The following is an 18,647-nucleotide window of genomic DNA, read 5'->3' as shown; positions in this document are numbered from 1 at the left end:
CAGCCCTTAATAAATTCTTACTAATACTTGCAAAGGAGAGTTTTTTTTTTTAAAAAAAACAAGAGTCAGAGCTAAAGAATTTTAACAGTACAATAACGTGTTTCTAATGTAAAACTTGGAAAGCTTTGACCCAGGTTTTATGTGTTGCCTGTGATCAGAGCAGTTGCTGGGGCAGGAGGAGAATACTAAGAATATTTACATCTGCCTGGACCCTCGAAGTCTAGGGGCTGGGTCTCATGTCCTGGGCGGCCCTTTGGGTGAATAATCTGCATCATAAAGGAGAATTTCTATGCGCTTCTGAAATCGGTTGCATCCCCACAATACCTGTCCTGTATTGGACAATATCTAGGTCCAGGCTCAGGAACCTTTAAAAACATAACCACAAATGTGTTCAGAAGTCTTAAAAGCATTTCAGTGTTGTCTGACATGAGAGCTATGGATGGAGGGAAATTCCATAGCCCAGGGCTGCTTTGGGAGTACATCTCTGAAAGCTCAGAATGCCTTAAAGAATATTTCTGCTGAGCCATCTGGACACTGGAGAGAGACTGCAGTGTTTTAGTTAGGTTCTAATAAGGTCACTTCAACTAAACACTTGCTTCTGGTACCCCTACTGTATGCAAGCCCTCCTGGTCAGTGGGAGATGGAACTGAACGAGAGACACAGTCCCTGTCTTCATGGAGTTTACCATCTAAAAAGTGGAAGGCAGATAATAAACAAGTAATTATAAGTACAATGAGTGTTACCAACAGGGATCTGCGCTCCAGTTTTTCTTAAGAGTATCACTTTAGAAGGTCAAGTATAGATGATATGCATACAACACATATGGATGTCTGTAGATTGCTTTGGGACAAGTTATGGGGTAAAGGCTTATTACCGTTCAGTTGAAGGTTGCTATTTCATAATGAATCTCGTCTTTATTCGTTCTCACCCATCTGCATTACTGACTCAGATAGTAATCTAGGGGAGGACAAAAAGGAATCACATAGCTGGTAAAGTTTTTTGGGGTGGAACCACTGGGCCCCAGCTTGGAGGTTTTGAGAGGAGCCTTTCCCCCCTCTCCCATGAATCGAATGTTCCAGTAGAAGTTGAAAATCTCAGTCCCTCCTCACTTGATGCTCTGCTTGGTCTGAATCTTCTTGGAGCCCTGTCAGCAATAAAATGCTGTTTAAATCCTACACCAGGCCTTTGTAGCCGCCTTAAAAGGATCGCCGGGCCCCAGGTGACTGGGGGCGCTGCTGGGCCACCATAAGTGGCTGCCTCACCATGCGCCCCAGAAGTCGCGGCGAGGCAATTTCCCCAGCAGGGGAAGAGAACTGTGTGTTCGGTGTGCTATGAACTGCTTGGGATCTGCAGCCAGTCCCGCTCACCTCGCCTTGCCTTGCCTTGCCGGGGAGAGGGTGAGGATTCTATTTAAGGTGGTCTTGTGCAGCTTGCTGCCTTCGGACACCTAGGCACTCACCAGCCTGCCTTTCAGGTCTGCGTAGCTTGGATTCCTGAGGTTTGCACAGGGCCTGGGGTCAAGGCTGCCATCTGGGCTAGGGGTGGGGCATTTTAACACTTTGGTGGATGCCCATGGAAGTGCTCATCTTCAGATGTTTCTGCCCCTCTCTTCTTCCTTCTCTGGCACCACATTCCCCACCCACCCTCTCCCTGACTTTCTGTCCCATCCTGGGACAAACATGTGCTGTGTCTTTAAATGGGCGGAAGTGGCTGGCAGTGCTTTGCTTGGGTACTGCATTGATTAGGAGATTATATGGAGCTGCCGGAGCTGCCGCCTGGGGGAAGAGAGGTGCAGATTCTGCTAGGTTTTTGCTCTCCTCCTGGGCTCTCCTTGGGTTCTTTCCCCAAGGCTGCTCTGAGCCAGCGTGAGGTGAGGGTGGGTGGGTGGCCGGCCCCCCTGCCTGTTGACAGCAACTCCAGGGCTTGTTTTGCAGCCTTGCCAGCATTACCCATCTCCCATCAGGAGCTGGCAGTGGCAGCAGCAGCTCGGGCAGGCAGCTCTAGCCCCGGGCTGGATTTGCAGAAGCTGTCCTTCGCCTCCCAGCCCAGCTCTCAGCTGGGAAAGGGGGAAGAAGGGAAAGCAGCAGTTCTTCTGGTTTGCGCTTTCTCTCTGTCTCTTCTTTCTCTTTCTGAGTTCAAGTCACATTACATGGGATTCTGTTCTTTGGGGACCTCGTCATCTTTTCAAATATGTCCTGGGACCTCCGGAGCTGTAATGGGGATGCTAAGGACACGGTCAGTGGATTATCGTGACTGTACTAATGAAAGGATTCAAGCTATCCTGGTAAGTGGAGAGGGGATAAGGCACCTTCCTCTTCTGTTTTCTCTCTTCAACCCTGTGCTTTCCTCAGCACCTCAGCATCCTCAGAGAGCTCTCCTTCAGACAGGCCCGTCTCCCTAGATGGGTATCAAGGGGTTAAGATGGGAGCCACACTCTCTACAAAGTTGGGTTACCCTCCCTGGCTCAGCCCAGCTTCCCTACCGCTGCAGTATTTTCTGCCAGCATCTTCCTGGGGGAGGGGTTTTGTGGAAGTTGGGGGGCTGTGGAGAGAATCAAACTGCAGCTGAAAAGAGTCTCCAACTTTGAGGAGGCTGCAGGGTGGTGCACACTGAGGGAACTTGATCAAGAAAGATCCCTTTCACGAGGGATCCTGGACGTCCACCTCAGGCTGCTGGTGCAGCTGTACCTTCCCTACCCAGACAGATGTGCTGAAGGGCCTTTCTCACCTTGCTGCTTAGGGCACCCTCACCTTCGGTGGCAGTCTCCGACCTCTTAGGCAGGCTGCTCCCTGAGGGGCAGTCATGAGGGGCCAGGCTCCAACCTCTAGCATGCCTGGTGTCCAAAGGAGAGTGGCCCACCCCCACCCTCAGGCCCACCACATGCGCATACCTTGGGGCTTTGCAAGCGCCTCTTCCTGGGCTTAACGTTGAGATATTAAAGCCGCCTCTTGCTTGGAGTGTGGGGTAGCTGTATTGCAGCTGCAGAAGTAGTCAGAATATTTTTACCTTCCATTTTAAAAATAAAATTCTTACCTCTCCCTCTTTTCCTTTGAATCAGATGCGTGGGTGAATTGGCTTTTTATCTGATTGAGAAACTGGAAATTTTGGTTGGAAAACTTTGTCATACCAGAGGTCTGGTACTCCCTGCAGGGTGGTGTGTGCAGCTCAGAGGAGAAAGGCTTCTTGGACTGGGGATGGAGCTTTCTCTCCTTGAAGACAGTGGAGGGTGGGAGGAGGAGAAGGAGCTTGGGAGCGCTCCCTGCAGAGATGTGTCCTGCCTTCCTCATGCCAGTAGTCCAAGGTTGGGGTGGTGGTAGGTCATCTCTCTGCATTGGAGGTTGATTTTCAGAGTCGGGAGTAGGTATTGAGCAGGTTAATGCTTGGAGTCCCAGCCTGGCTCTTGGCCACATCTGGCTTTCCAGAAACCCCTACCTACGCTAGGTTGAACCCTGACAGAATTAGTCTAGTCCAGCCCTCCCCCTTTAGGCAAGAGGAGCCTTTAGTGGGTGTTGAAAAGGTACTTTGTGGAAGGGAAAGGGATGAGCTTAGCTCCTGCAAGCTTAACTTTTAAAATTGGTGAGATTCGGTGGAGTGGTGAGCATCGTGACCATCCAGCCTGTAGTTTCTTCTCCTCAGGATTAGGCATCACTCTTTCTTTTGTTGAGCTCTTGTGCTGAAAGCTCTCCTCTGAGTTTGACAAAGGGAGGTAGAGGTGTCATCCCTGCTCTTGCTCTCTTTGGGGCCAGGTTCCCTGTTCCTTCTAGGTTGGAAGCCATTAGCAGAATCTGTTGTCATTGGGAATTCCAGGCCAAGTCAGGGTCCAAAGCTGCCCCTTTATTCCTCAGCAGAGCCGAGCTGGGCCTGTGACTTGGGTGAGGCCTCCAAAGAGACCCCAGGTGCTGCTGGGAGAGCGGGGACACTGGGCTCGTCATCAGAAATCACTCAGCGTCCCTCCATGCCCTGCTGTCAGCATACCTGGGTTGGGACTGAGGGGTGCTTGGCTGTCATTCAGGATGAGACATCACTTGAACACGGAAGGCTTCTCTGCTCAGCCTGGGTTGTCCCTCAGGGACATGGAGAGATGTTTGCCTTTAAAAATCTGCCTTGAGTGTCTCTTGATGCATTTCAACAGGAGAACTGTGTTAAGCTGGCAACTGTAATTGGGGCAACCTTGTCCTTTTCAGCCAAATAAAGTGTTACAAGGATGGGGAAATTTTGTCATTATGTCTGCCTGGGTACTGTTAGCTCCTGTGATTCACTGTCTCATTAGGTACAGATATATTGGTCTGTTTTGGCTTAGGGGCCAAACCTTGTAGTTGTGTTGTGAGTGTTTGGGCTTGAAATTTGGCTCTTTTTGGTGGGATCCCGTGTCAGGGTACTCTCTGCTCTCCCAAGGAAGACTTGGTAGAAACAAGATGACTAAATATATCGGCTACCTTGTTCTGGATAACGCTTTCTGTATATGGAAGAGGATGGAATCAATTAGCAGTCTAATGTTTGAATCATTTTTAGAAACATTTCTGGAATGCCTACTGTGTGTTAGTGATATAAAAGATGATGATAATACTGATAATAACAATAATAATGGCAACTAACATTTATTGAGTGCTTACCATAGGTCAGGCACATATTAAGCACTCTACATGTGTTCCATCACATAGTACTTCCAGCATTATGATTAAGATCCCCATTTTATAGAGCAAGGAAGCTGAGACACAGAGAGGTTAGGTAACCTGCTTGAGGGCGCACGGATAGGAATCAGGCTTTGGATTTGCAGGTAATTTTCCCCAATGATTCACCTGTTCATGGTTGCTCTTCTATAGCGCACTTTCCTCTGTATGTAACACCATACTATATATTGACTTTTATTCTGCTTTGCTGTATCCTTGCCTTATATTTATTTGGTTAGTCAATTAGACTTTTAACAGTGTATGGAAATGCGTTATCTCATTCGATCCTTACTATAATCCCATGAAGCGGCTGATATCTCCATTTGAGAGCTAAGGAAACTGAGGTGCAGAGTGGTAAATGGTTTTGACTAAATTCATGCAACTAGTTAGTGAAAAATCCAGGGTGCAAACGCTTGTTACTTGACCATTACTTCAGTTTTGCGACTACCACAACAACAGCAAGGTGTGTCTATGTTAGACCTTCTTTCCCGGAGAGCGAGGTCAAGGTCTGTACATCCGTTGTTCATCCATCCCTTCATTCTACAAATGTTGACCAAGTAGTTATTTTCACAGCCCTGTGGCTAGGCGTTATGGGGGTTAAAAAATGTAAAAGACATTGCCTCTGACTTCTAGGGACTGGTAGCCTCACAGATAGAATGAGACTCAACCCCTCTCCAAACACACACACACACAAGACCTACAAGACGAGTCATTAAATGCTAAGGGACAGATACATGCAATGAACAAAAAGCACTGTAGAAATTCAGAGGCTGGAATTCGTTTCCGCTGGGGTAGCGGGAAAGCTTCTTAGTGTAGTTGGCACTTGAGTAGGGATTTGAAGGCTGGACAGTGTTAGGTAAGTAGGTAAAGTAAGTGTTAGGTATTACTTTGTACAGCACTAACACCACACTGCGTGGAGTTCTGAGGTTATCACAGGGGATGCCTTTGGATAAAGCTAGTCGGGATACGTGTCTATGATTGACAGGTGGCTGGACTGTGAGATAGAAATCCTCCCCCTAATCCAACCTCCCCTTCATTAGGGCAGAGGCTTTAGGCTTTCTCAAAAGGTAATTCTGTGATTCCATCTCCTGACGACTTGGTGAGCAAGGTAAGGGCAGCGGTGGAGGAGACTGAGACAGGAGATGACACAGGCAAAGAGACAGGGCTGTGCCAGAGCAGAGCTGTGGGACACATGCAGTTTGGAAGCCAAGTAATTTTCTGAAGAACAATTCACCAATCCTCCTTAGCTTCTACATGGTTAATTTTGTGTGCGTGTGTGATGTAAAGCCATTCCTGATTCCTGTAGAGCTTCAGAACCTCCAATACCAGGAAGGTCTCCAGTTTTGCGGGGCTGCTCCCTGTACAGACTGTTTTGGCCTCCCCGGGACTTGGCAGACTATAGTAACATCTGTCTTGATTCTCTGTCCTCATGTTCCAGGTCCTCACATCTGTTGGGGTTGGTGGTACAATCTCTACAGATCCCAGAGGCTGTGACAGACCTTCAGGAAAGTCAGTATGCTGGAAGAATTTGATTCTGTGAAAAAATAGAGAGAGAGTCTAGTTCTTGACACATAGCAGGGGAAGCATTTCTGTGGCCAGGTCTTGGTCCACAGATGAGAGGAATTTCAGGTTTCTCTTTGTGTCTGAGTGGGTGCGTATGCAATCATGCTCCTTTCACACTGTTTATTTAGGAATATGAGTGCTGTGCGAGAGAACCTACTCGCTTATGTTCTTACCAGGTAACAGACAGAAATTCCTTTTTGCACTCCTCCATATTTCATGGCGATTAATGGTCAGCCATATTTTATTTGATACGAAAGGTGAGTTGTCCAGTGTACTTTTTTCCTTCAAAAATCTGTTAACGAATGGGGTGCTGTTCTTCTTCAGCTCTGGTTTAGACCCGTGAAGGGAGAAATGGGTTAGGTTGCAGCAGGGAGAATTTAAATGAGACATAAGGAAATAGTTCAGAATTTCTGTCTCTGGAGTGTTACGATCAGGGCATATATTTGTCTTTTGAGGTTCTTTCTGTGAAAAGTTTACTCTAGAGGAGGAGGAAGCCCTGGATGTGGCCTCTGCATGCCTCCTTTAGAGCCAAGCTTCCCAGCTCTTCAAATGTCTTCCAGAAGGAGAGCTGCAGTGAAGGCTGGGGTCGCTCAGTAGCTTGAGATTCTGGAGAGGCCAACTGGTGGATCTGAATCTTGTAACCACCTTTTGACCTGCTGTGTGGCCTTGGTTGGTGGCTTCTGTTTGCCTTGGGTGGTAGCTGTTCTGAAATGGGATTAAACAACAGTGCTGGGCAGATTAGTTGGTTTCTCAGCTTCCTTTTGACTGATGGTTTAGAAAAGGCCGCAGTCCTGATAGAGCAGGTCGCTGTGATGTGGATTGTTGGTGCACTTCTTGAGCCAGCAGGAGACACTAAAAATAAACCTTCATTTGGAAATATTAAATATTCATTTACAAACATCCCCCAGCAGGCCCACCCTCTTGCTGATAGTACGAGAGTTGCTTCATTATTTGGTGGGATGGGAATTGGAGTTTTCCCATGATCTGGTAAATCCAGGACACTGAGTGCTGGTCTAAGCATTTCAATCCCTTGAGTGATCAGGACAGCTCAGGGCAGTGACCGAATCTTCTGAAAAGGAGAGGCCTTTCCCACCCCTCCCCTAGGTTTGTACTTTGGGAAACTGCACCTGGCTTGAAATCAGTAGCAATAAGCATTGTTTGCTTTGTTTTTTTGTTGTCATCATCATTATTACTTTAAGAGAAAGAGATTTACTATATTAGAATGTAAACTTCTGGGTGGCAGAGATTGTGTCAAACAAATCAGATTATGAGTACTTGAGGTTCTTTGCTGCTGGCTAGAAACCTTTCCTCCTGGCCAATTTATTGTCATTAAATTTTATTGCTGGAAGAGATGACTTAGGGTTTCTCATGATGGAACTTGGAGAAGACTGCTTCTGATCTCTTGCTAAATTGTCCAGAAGGCTGTGCATTTGTTCCCTAAGTGAGTTGTGAAGGTGAAAGGATATGATAAACTAGATATTGCTAGATGTTTTTATGTTTATTTATCCTTAGTGCTGTTCTTTGGTTTGCATTTGCAGAAAGATGTTGAGTTAAACTGGGTAGGCTAGGTTATGTTATGGTAACAACACCGCCCCACCCTCACCCGCACTCAGTAGTTTAACTCACTGCAGATTAGTTCTTGACCACTCCCCATCCCCCGAGGCTCTGGAAAACTCTCCAGGGAAGCCATCCTCCAAGTGGTAGTTGAATCATCCAGGCTGTAGAATCTCCTGGCACCTCCCTCCGCGGTCACTAGAGAGGGGAGGAGATCATGGCTCTTAAATGCTTCTCCTTGGAAGCAAATACCCTGTTTTGCCCTTTCATCACATTGACCCGGTCACATGGCCCTGCCTGACTGCAGGAAAGGGGGGAAACAGAGGCTTCTGAATGGCAGGAGGAGAGGAGGGCTGGAAATATCGTTGAGCACCAGTAATGCTCACCATAGCTGCTTTTATGGAAGTGTGGGCATGGGCTTGCTCCCCTCCTTAAAGCCCAGCAATGTTTCCTCACTGCCTGCGGAACAAAGGCCTTAACTGGAGATATCATGGAGGACCTTGTGTGACCTTTGGCCAGGGGTCAGCACGCCACAGCCTGGAGCCAAATTCAGCTTGCCGCCTGCTTTTGTACAGCTTGCAGGCTAAGAATGTTTTCTTACATTTTTAAATGGTTGAAAAAATCAAAAGTAATATTTCATGACCTGAAAATTGTATGAAATTCAGATTTCAATATCCATAAATCAAGTTTTATGGGACACAGCCACGCTCAGTTGTTAGGCACTGTCTGGGGCTGCTTTCGTGCTACAGCATCAGAGTTGAGTAGTTGTGACAGAGACCTGTGGCTCACAAAGCTAAAATATTTATTGTGTGGCCCTTTACACAAAGTTTACTAACCCCTAGTTTAAGTAAATAGAGCTGCCTCTCAAGTGCAACAAAATGATATGTTTTTACTGGATGATTCCTAGCTAGCAGTTTTGTTCTAGGCACTAAAATAGTAATAATGATGAAGATAAGGATATTAATAACAATAGCTAATACTTACATAATAACTTACTATATGACATATTTTAAATGTTTTCTGTGTATTAACTCAGCAGTTTTGAGTTATGCACTATTACTATGTAGATCTACAAATCAGTAAACTAAGGCACAGAGAGGTTAGGTAATGGGCTCAAGGTCACACAGCCCAGAAGTGTTCCAGCTGGCAGTCGGACTCCAGAGTCCATGCTCTTAACCACTGTAATTACAAAGCAATTGAAAGACAGATCTTTGCCCATGAGAAGAGAGACAACTGATACCCATGTAAAGTTAAGGGAATAGTCGAAGGTAGTTTTTGAAGACATTTAATGATGCAAATGACTAACTACCAAAAATATGCAAGAATAGAGAGAGGGAAAGAGCAGTAATGGGCAAAATAAATGGAGAAGGGCTGAATGGAAGAAGTGATATGTGGGTCGATCCTTAAAGGTTGGAGGCCACTGAGATTTCAGCAGGTCTCTTGGGCAGGGAAGAAGCAAGAACTGGGCCACTGAAACCAGAATGAGGGCCTGTTGGAAGGGAGAGAGCTGAGCAGGCTGATCAGAACAGAGGGGTGTGTGGGGATGCTGGGGTAGAAGCTTAAGTGGCAAGACGGGGCTCACAGTACCTCCGTGAGAAGCCCTCGGGCTCAGGATGCTCGGAGAGCATGGAGATGCATTGCCCAGCTTGGTGGGCAAGGCGCTCTGGGGCCTAGACCTGGAGTAAGTGTGTAGTTTGGGGGCCTGTGTGAAGAAGAGCGTTAGAAGTTATAATAACAATGTCTCTAGGAGCTTTCCATTTCTTTTAAATCTCATATAACCCTCACACAACCCTGCGGGAAAGGTGGTATTTATCCCATTTTACAGCTAAGGAAACTGAGTCTCAAAGCGGTTTAGGTAACAGGCCTAAGACCATATGGTAAGTGGCAGAACTGGCATAAAACTGAAGCTGTCTAGCTCTAAAGCCTGTGCTCTTAGCCTCTGCACTCGAGTCCTTGAGTTGGTGTTTATTTGCTAGAAATCTGGAGCTTTAAACTTAATTCAGAAAAGGTTTGCTAAGGAGGTGGGGCGATCTTTCTGGGTGCAGCTGCTGTCTCTGCCAGTCTGTCATACGGTTCCCAGTGTACTCACCCCCATGGTGAGCCGTGACCCTAGTCATCGCTCATCTGGTGGCTGTCACTTCAGCACTGGGTCAAGGTTTCTTTAAAAAAATTTTTTTTTAATTTCTGAAATGTATCATGCATGCAAAAGAAAGTATATAATGTATCTTTACAGCTTAAAGAAATATACGTGGTCTGTTTGCCATCAGGTTAAACATTACCTAAACCTTTGAAAGCCATTCAGTTTTTTTTTGTTTGTTTTATAAGATTTATGAAAATATTCGAAGGCTGGGAGGACAAGCCCCAGAAAATGCAAATCTTGGGAACTGAGCATTGACTAGGTTCCTGAGTCTGGGCTTGGGACTCTGCCACCCAGAGGAGGTAGGTTATGTTCTCTGCCAGCACCTCTTTGTTCTAACACTGGCATAGTTGCTGCTCCCTAACATGGAGCCCCCTCCCTTTAGCTATGTGGTAGACCCCCAGGGATAGATGCAGGTGGTTCTGCTGCTTTCTAGTTGTCTGACTAGAGGCAAGTTACTTACTCTCCCCAAGCCTTGATTTTCTCATCTATCAAGTGGGGCTAATCACACCTACCTCCCAGGGCTGTGGTAGGCTTGGGAGGATTAAATGAGAGATTCCTGTTAATGCACTTAGGAGGAGGCCTGGCATATTGTAACCACCTTATAAATGTTAAGCTGCTATTAAAATCTTTATGGTTTTATGTTTGGCATTGTTCAAAGAGAGTGTGGTCATAATCCTTGCTCTCCGCACACCTAAAATCCACCATTATTTCTCATGCCCTAGATGGATACAAAGACTGATCATCATCTTTACTGGAGTAGCCGGAAAAAATAGTCTTAGGCCACTCTCAGTCAGTTTTACCCCTCCTTTCAAATCATATGTGTCAGTGTCCTCGCGGGAACCCTTCTGTCTTCTATCCCACATGGGTATAGTCTCCTGGCCACTTAACCGGAGGCTGGATCTTGTTCTTCTGATCACTGGGTGTGTGACCTTCAGCAAGGCACCAATGCCTTCGTCTCTGAGATGATAGGTGAGACTAGAACAGCAGATTTTCTCTCTTTTGGATCCCCATGGACTTCAGGCTAAGGATCTCTGGAGGACAAGGCCCTTTAATTTTCTTCCCAAGTTCCCACTGGACTCTTCCTATCCTCTCTTTAATTCATTTATTCATTTGTGTACTTGATGAACATTTCTTGAGCACCCACTGGGCTAGGTGGTAGGAACACAAAGATGAGTAAGAACTGGTCCTTGCCTTAGAGGGGTGCCTACGGTAGTGGGGGAGCCAGAACTGGACTCCCTTCTGTGTAGGGCCTCCTCAGTGCTGCACCTTATAGGAAAATTCCACAGAGGAACTCAGATGCCTCTCCTGCTGTAGTGCAAATAGATTTATCTTTCAGTTAAGATCTTTTTTTGGACCCTTTCTCCAGAGACTGGGAGCCTCATTGTTTCATAATAGCTTCCCGACAGTGACCTCAACTTTTTATCCCTCCTGAATGGTCATAGTTTATAGCTGGTGGCATTATGACATGACATGCAAAACCCCTTTGTTTTCCAGAGGCTTACTTGACAAACCTCAGGATGCAAATTTTGGGAACTGTAACCATTGGGCTTTTGAAGGTCATCTGCTCTGCTGGTTGCACATTATTTTCCTTAGCCATTTTTTGGTCTAAAATGTACCTTTTTAAAATATTTATTTATTTTGCATCGATTGACTCTGGCATGTTCAAATGGTTTTTTTTTTAACCCTCTGATTTCATGAACCAAGAGTTTCTACTTCACGTTCTTGCCTTCTTTGATATAAATAAGCAAAATAAATTTGTACTTTTGTGAGGCCCATTAGTAACTGGAGCTAACCACTGCCATTTAGCTATTGAGCAGTCTTTGTATAAACCATTACATTTGTAGCTGCAGTGATAGTACTCCTGTTTATGAAGGTCTGTACTTGGAGCAGAAATACTCACCTCTGTTAAATGCTGAGAGTATTGTGTGTGCAGCTATAGAACTGGTTTTTCTTGCTTGCTGCAATCTTAACTTCTTTCTCTGGCTAAATTCTCCTAAGTACATTTCTAGGCATAAGTTAGGACCACTTTTGAGCTGGTCATTGGTGCTAAATATAATTAATAATTGTCATCACCAGTCACAAAAGACCCTTAGCCACCACTGCCAGGAGAAGGACTGTCAACTCCAGATCTGCAGCTCTTTCTGTTCCCTCGCTTCCTGGAATGGGCTAAGCCAATATTCGAACATTTTCATCACCTCAAAAAGAAATCCCATACCTTTTAGCTGGCCCTCCCCAACCCTTCCAGCCCAGCCTTAGGCAACTGCTAACTTACTTTCTGTCTCCATAGATTACCTTATTCTAGACTTTCATGAATGCAGTCATGCATGTATGTGGACTTGTGTGACTGGCTTCTTTCACTTAGTATAAGGTTTTCAAGGTTCATTCAAGTCATAGCATGCATGTATCAGTGCTTTTTTCCTTTTTTATGGCTGAATAATCTAATCTCTTCTTGTAACCTTTGATCCATTTTTCATTCAGCTATCATACACATCAGATTCCTAACCCTTCTTTAAAAATTGAATTTGGCTCCTTGTTGCCTACGAAATACAGTTGACACTTGGGCATGGCACTCAAGGCCTTCCCCAGTCTGACTCCATCCTTACGGTCCAGCCTCATCATCCCCTCCAGGGGGGAGCACCAACCCTGCTGTCCCCACAATCCCGACTGTTCTTCATGGAGCATGCCACATACCTTTCATATCACTTCAGTCTTTGGGGATGCTGTTCCTCTGCTTAGGCTTCTCCTTTCCCTGCCATGGAAATCCTATTTACCCTTCAGAATTTAGCTTTCCTATCATCTCCTTGAAGAAGTTGTCCCAGGTTTATCTCATGCCCCAATAGGAATTAATTAGTCTTTTTCCATTCTCTGAGCACTTTGCTTGGATTCCCATAATTTCATTGTCTTGGATTAGGTGTCATTCTCTTTTATAACGTATTAAATCTACTTTGAGAGTTGAGAGTTATTCTAGTTTTTGTTTTATTAGCTTGTTGAACTTTCTAGAAGGCTTTACACAGTCAATGCTCAAAAAATATTTGCTGGATAATTGATTGCATTCTTGGATTTATATAGTCCTTTTTGCTTTTCAAAGTTCTTTTACATATTTCTTCCCTTTTGAAAATTAGAAGTAAAGAACTTTTGGAAGAAAAAATTATCAATAGTTTTTTTTTTTTTTAACAGTTTATAATTTTATTTATTTATTTTTCCCCCAAAGCCCCAGTAGATAGTTGTATGTCATAGCTGCACATCCTTCTAGTTGCTGTATGTGGGACGTGGCCTCAGCATGGCCGAAGAAGCGGTGCGTCGGTGCGCGCCCGGGATCCGAACCCGGGCCACCAGCAGCGGAGGCGCGCGCGCGCGCGCGCGCACTCTTAACCGCTAAGCCCCGGGGCCGGCCCGTATCAGTAGTTTTAACTTGCGTGAATTTTTCTTTTTTTTTTTTTTTTGGTGAGGAATACTAGCCCTGAGCTAGCGTCCGTTGCCAATCTTCCTCTTTTTGCTGGGGAAGATTGGCCCTGGGCTAACATCTGTGCCCATCTTCCTCTATTTTATGTGGCATGCTGCCACAGCATGGCTTGATGAGTGGTGTGTAGGTCAGTGCCGGGAATCCGAACCTGTGAAGCCCAGGCGGCCGAAGTGGAGCGCACAAACTTAACCACTATGCCGCTGGGCCGGCCCCTGAGGTTTGTTTTTTTCTTTTTTTGCAACACAAATTGTCTGTGAGCATTGTAGAAAAATTAGAAAATATAAAGTCAAAACAAAGAGAAATCAGTCATAATACCACCCATCAGAGATAATCACTATTAACATTTTGGTTTATATCCTTTAAGCTATTTTTTCTGTCTATATTATACATAGAAAAATGTAGACAGATGAAATTTATCACTCATTCTATGTACTGTTCTGAAATTCTTTAATTAACAATATCTGATCTCTCTATAATAATATTGATTTCTGTAATTACTTTTAAGGGTAGCATGGCAAATATGCAAGTATTCAGTCTCCTCATATTTGACATTTAGGTTATTTCTAATTCTTCAAGATTAAAAATAATATCATACTAACATTCTTCAGATAACAACTTAGAGGCCAGATTTTTAGGTCAACAGCTTTTAACACATAGTGCCAAGTGCCCTTTGGAAAGGTTGTTCCGGTTACACACCCACCAGCAGGTTATGAGAGAGTTTGTTTCTTCCGCTTGTCCTTGCCTTACCGTTCGTTTTAGTCTTTGCCAATCTGATATTCCACAAGTGGCATCTCAGAGTTGCCTTAATTTGCATGTCTTTGATCACTGGTGACGTGCTTTTAATTTCCTTATCACCCATTTATATTTCTTCTGTGAGTTGCCTTTTTTGTTCTTTGCCCACCTTCCTGTTGATCTGTTTGTCTTTCTCATTGCTCAGGACTCTCTAACGTAATGTAATAAGGATGTTAACCCTTAGTCGTACACGTTGTAGGTATTTTCTCTGGAATTTTTCTCTTTTAACCTCAGGCTGATTTCCGGCACATAGAAGTTTGTTTGTTTGAATGTGATCAAGTCAATCACTCTTACCCTTTACAGTTTCTGCGTTTGGTATTATTCATAGAAAGTTCCTCCCAAACTTAAGCGTATACATGTTCACCTGTGCTTTCTTTGAGTCCTTCTGTGATTTTGTTTTTTAAATTTAATACATTGGTCCATTTTGATATAAAATTGTATCTACTTTTATAAAACCCAGGTGACTAAGTTTTCAGTCTTGGGACTAGAAGGAACTCTGGTAGGTCACATCCATTTTCCTAGTGTCCGAACACCAGCCCAGGTGGGTGAGAACCCCTTTTCCAGAGTACGATAGTCTCCCGCTTCCTATCAGTCACCGCCATTTCCCATAATCTTTTCTGAAATCATCTCTGTAATTGTGTACCATTTGTATATTAATAAGATCTATCTCGGTAGGCTGGTTTGAAGATTAAATGAATTTGCAAATGAGATATATGACCATCTACAGCACACTGCTTGGCACGTGAATGTTCCACATATGTTGTGTTGAGTGAATAAGTGAATGAATGTGGTGTGAACAGTGATAAAGGTCACTGAGGATATTGTAAGATAGAAACAGCTCTTCCACTGAAGCAGGGCCTTGGCCAAGCAACAGTGTAGGGAGAACACTTGCCAATTACAATGTGCCCTGGGAAATGTGGAAGAAGGAAAAGTTATGATATGGGTTTGAGAAGGTGACAGTCTAAGGGTTAGGACGAGGCCGTAGGCTCTCATACACCATGCATAAGGTACGCAGAAGTGTGAGCCATACTGGAGAATCCCAAGGGATGCTGGAGAGGTTGAGATCTGGGGGAGCATATCAGGGAAATCTCCCTGGGAAGATGCATTGGGGGCAGAGCTTCGAAGGACGGCTGGGACCATATAGGGTGGATTTGTGGAATGAGGTCATTTTATGTGGAGACTGATGTAAGCAAGCAGTATTTTTTTTTCAATTTGAAGTAGTGATTTTTTTTTGCTTCCCTTTCCACCTCTTTTGCTTTTGATCTGTTTTCTCATTCTCCACTTTTCTTATCTTTCCTGCTTTTAGTGCCATTTAGAAATTGTCATGATAAAAGTTGTTAGTGCAGTTGAGAAAGTTATTTTTGAAGTGCTTGAGCTCTCGGGTAGAAGGACACCAGGGAGCAGGAAATAAATAGGACTCAGAGTGTCCTTATGAGAGAACCACGGTCATAACAGCCTCTCCAATTCCAGCCAAGGCAGAGGTGAAATTTGTGTTTTCTGAGGTTTAACTAGCACATAGTAGGCACTCCCCTATTTAAATGAATCAACAAATGAGTGAAAATATGCACCGGTTCCCTGAGATGTATAGCTGTTTAGGAGGCTGGTGAAGAACAGACTTGAAGGATCCCAACCCTCTGTGGCCTGGGAAGCTGGATGGGGGTCGGACGTTTTTGCTATGAGGGATGCTGAGGAGGACACCTTGAGGGGTGGCCATTCAGTCAGTACCTCACTGAGTTTGCTGAAAGAGGAGACCCTGATCCTTGTAAGCTCCCAATCTCAAGGATTGGAGGAGTGCAGAAGAACAAGAAAAAGAATCCTTTGAAGTGCAGAGAGATGCTGAAGACACCAGCATAAAGGAGTCATTGCAGTTGGCTGGTGTTAGCCAAAAACTTTTCTTGAAAGTCAAGTAATGGAGTAAAATACTCAGAGTCTCAAGGTAGAAGAGCAGGAAATAGACTTCTGCCTCCATTTCTTTTACTCCATCTCCCGTAAAGATTCACTGTTTCCTCCATTAATACCATCCTTTATTTCAGGAGTCAGCAATCTTCAGTCTGCTGCCTGTTTTTGTAAATAAAGTTTTATTGGGACATAGCAACATTCTTTCATTTATGTGTTGTCTGTGGCTGTTTTAACCCTACAGCAACAGAGTTCAGTAGTTATGACAGACTGTATGGTCTGCAAAGCCTAAAATATTTACTATCTGGCCCTTTACAGAAGAAGATTGCCAACCCCTGCTCTATATTATGAAGAGATGACTAATTTTGCGTTTTTTGTTTTTCCGCGAGAATCGTGATTTGCACCAACCCATGCAGTTTTCTAAATGAGTGCCCCTTTCCCTCGTGGCACGTATTTGCAAGATGACTTACTGGAACCAGTGGTGTGGTCTGGGATTCAGGCCTCTTGAGGACATACCCTGACCATCTGAGCTGCCTATGAGACCCACACAGAGTGGCTAGTACCCTAATAATAGACATTATTCGTTTCTAATGTTTATTTACTGCTCAATGTATGCCAATATTACGGAGAAACTGAGGCTTAGGGAGGTTAGGAAAGGTGCCCCAGGTGACATAAAGTGGCATTGAACCCAGTCTGTAGGAGAAAAGCCCTTGCCCTAACCACTCCCCTGTATTTCTTGCCATCCACCCACTCACCCTTTCCTCCCAACCTCCGTTCCCTACTCCCATCCCTGTGATTTCTGGATCAGTCATCCATCAGCCTTTGCTCTTCTGGATGAAATATTATGTTTCTCTTGGAATGCCCATTCCTTGGTCAGTTTGCTTTTTGACCCCTACCCCTCCTCCTCCAGTCATCTTCCTGACCGTGCCCCCCAGACCCCACTTCCTGGAGGCTAACTCTCCCTGGAGAATGATTTTGAGAAGCAAATGAGGTCTTGGGTTCCCTCCCCGTCAGCAGTTTCTGTCCGATCTCTCTGGGAGGATGATTTTGAGAAGCAAATGAAGTCTTGGGTTCCCTCCCGGTCAGCGGTTCCTGCCCCATCGCTGAACCTCGCCTGGAGTGGCAGCTGTCACCCAGGTGCTCTGCCTTCTTCAGGAGACAGCAGGCGTCTGGAGAACCAGCTGGAAGGGGGAGCATGGCCCAGGGCCCCGGGGCACCAAAGTGGCAGAAAGGCAGCCGCTGGGCAGGCTGAGCTGGCATTGCTGACCTTTGTGGAGAAAGGGCGTCCTTAAAGGGACAGCGAGCTCTTTTCTTTCCTGGTGGCTGACTGCCAGTTCAGATGCCAGGGATTTGAAGAGGCCATTGTTCTGGCAATGGGAGACGGGGGCCCAGACCGCCCAGTCTTTTTTTCTTTTCCCGTTACCAACCGCGTGTCCCCCTCTGATGTGTAGCCTGTCAAATGTGGAGGGACGGTGAGCTCCCTTCAGTCACCCACCCTCCCCTCCTCCTCTACCATCTGAAGGCAGCCTTGTCACTAAGGCTAAAGAACAGAATAGCCCTCACACAGCCACCAGCTCCCCCTCCCCCAGGGCGGCTGCTCTGGCGGAGAATGAATGGTCTCTGCAGGCTGTAGTGAGGTGCCCAGTGAGTTGTTTACTTGTCCCAGGTGAGTGGGTGAGGCGATATGACTGGTTTTCTACAGGTGCCTCTTGTGAGCCACCTGCACTAGAATCACCTTAGGTGCTTGTTAGATTCTTGGTTCTAATTCCAGAACTTCTGGGGCCCCGGAAACTGAATATCAACAAGCACACTGTAGTTTGAGACCCACTGGCTTAATTAATGATTCCCAAACCTGGCTGGTCATGAGAATCATGTGGGGACATACTGAATCAGAATATCTGTGCAGGGCCCATGAATTTGAACAAGGCAGCTTCTCTTTAGGGGTTGAGAGCAGATACCCTGGAGCTGGCACACTGGGTTTGAATCCTGGCCCCACCAGCTACTATCTATATGATCTTGGGTGAGTTTCTCAACCTCTCTGTGCCTCAGTTTTCTCAGCTGTAAAATAGGGATAATTTAGTACCCACTGTATAGGGTGAGTATGAGGATTAAAGCAGTTGGTATTTATAAAGTTCTTACAAGAGAACTAGCACATCAATAGTACTCTTTAAGTTTTCATGAAATCTTCTTTCCTTTTTTTTTGTAAACTGATCATCCACGTTGGAGATCATGATTTGAATAGTCTTTTGGTGGCAAGGTCCCCTGGGTAAGCTGGTCTTGGGAAGGGAGGAGCCTTGTATATATGCTTTAGTAAATGACCAGCAGTCCTTAGATGTGTCTGTGTGACTTGCTCTGAGAAGGCAGCCCTACCATTTGCCCTCCCTGTCTCTTGGCCTTTAGAGTGAGGAGAAAAATCCCTGCCTGATTTCCGCCTCTGGCGAGGTGATGGTGATGGGCATTGGAATGCTGTCTCGGGAAGGCCAGAAACCACATCTATAAGGCTGAATGGCTTCTTCAGAGGTAATTGAAGGAAGAGAAAACGAGCTGCAGGCCAGAAATAGCTAGACGT

The 18,647-nt window shown here is 45.3% G+C and overlaps 1 protein-coding gene across 11 annotated transcripts in view; it reads left to right on the top strand.

Annotated features, from left to right (window-relative positions):
* Positions 1-18,647, top strand: part of GRAMD1B (GRAM domain containing 1B) — a 234,389-nt gene that overhangs the window by 139,698 nt on the left and 76,044 nt on the right. The window contains exon 1 of one of the 11 annotated variants that reach the window (XM_058544970.1): positions 1,890-2,284. The exons of the other annotated variants lie outside the window; for them this stretch is intronic. Coding sequence (XP_058400953.1) covers positions 2,262-2,284 — 23 coding nt within the window. The 5' untranslated portion in view covers positions 1,890-2,261. Of the gene's footprint in view, positions 1-1,889; positions 2,285-18,647 lie in introns of those variants that run through there. 11 annotated transcript variants of the gene reach the window in all.

The sequence above is a fragment of the Diceros bicornis genome, chromosome 7, assembly GCF_020826845.1.
Source record: "Diceros bicornis minor isolate mBicDic1 chromosome 7, mDicBic1.mat.cur, whole genome shotgun sequence".
NCBI lineage: Eukaryota > Metazoa > Chordata > Mammalia > Perissodactyla > Rhinocerotidae > Diceros > Diceros bicornis.
This window is presented reverse-complemented; position numbering and strand designations above follow the sequence as displayed.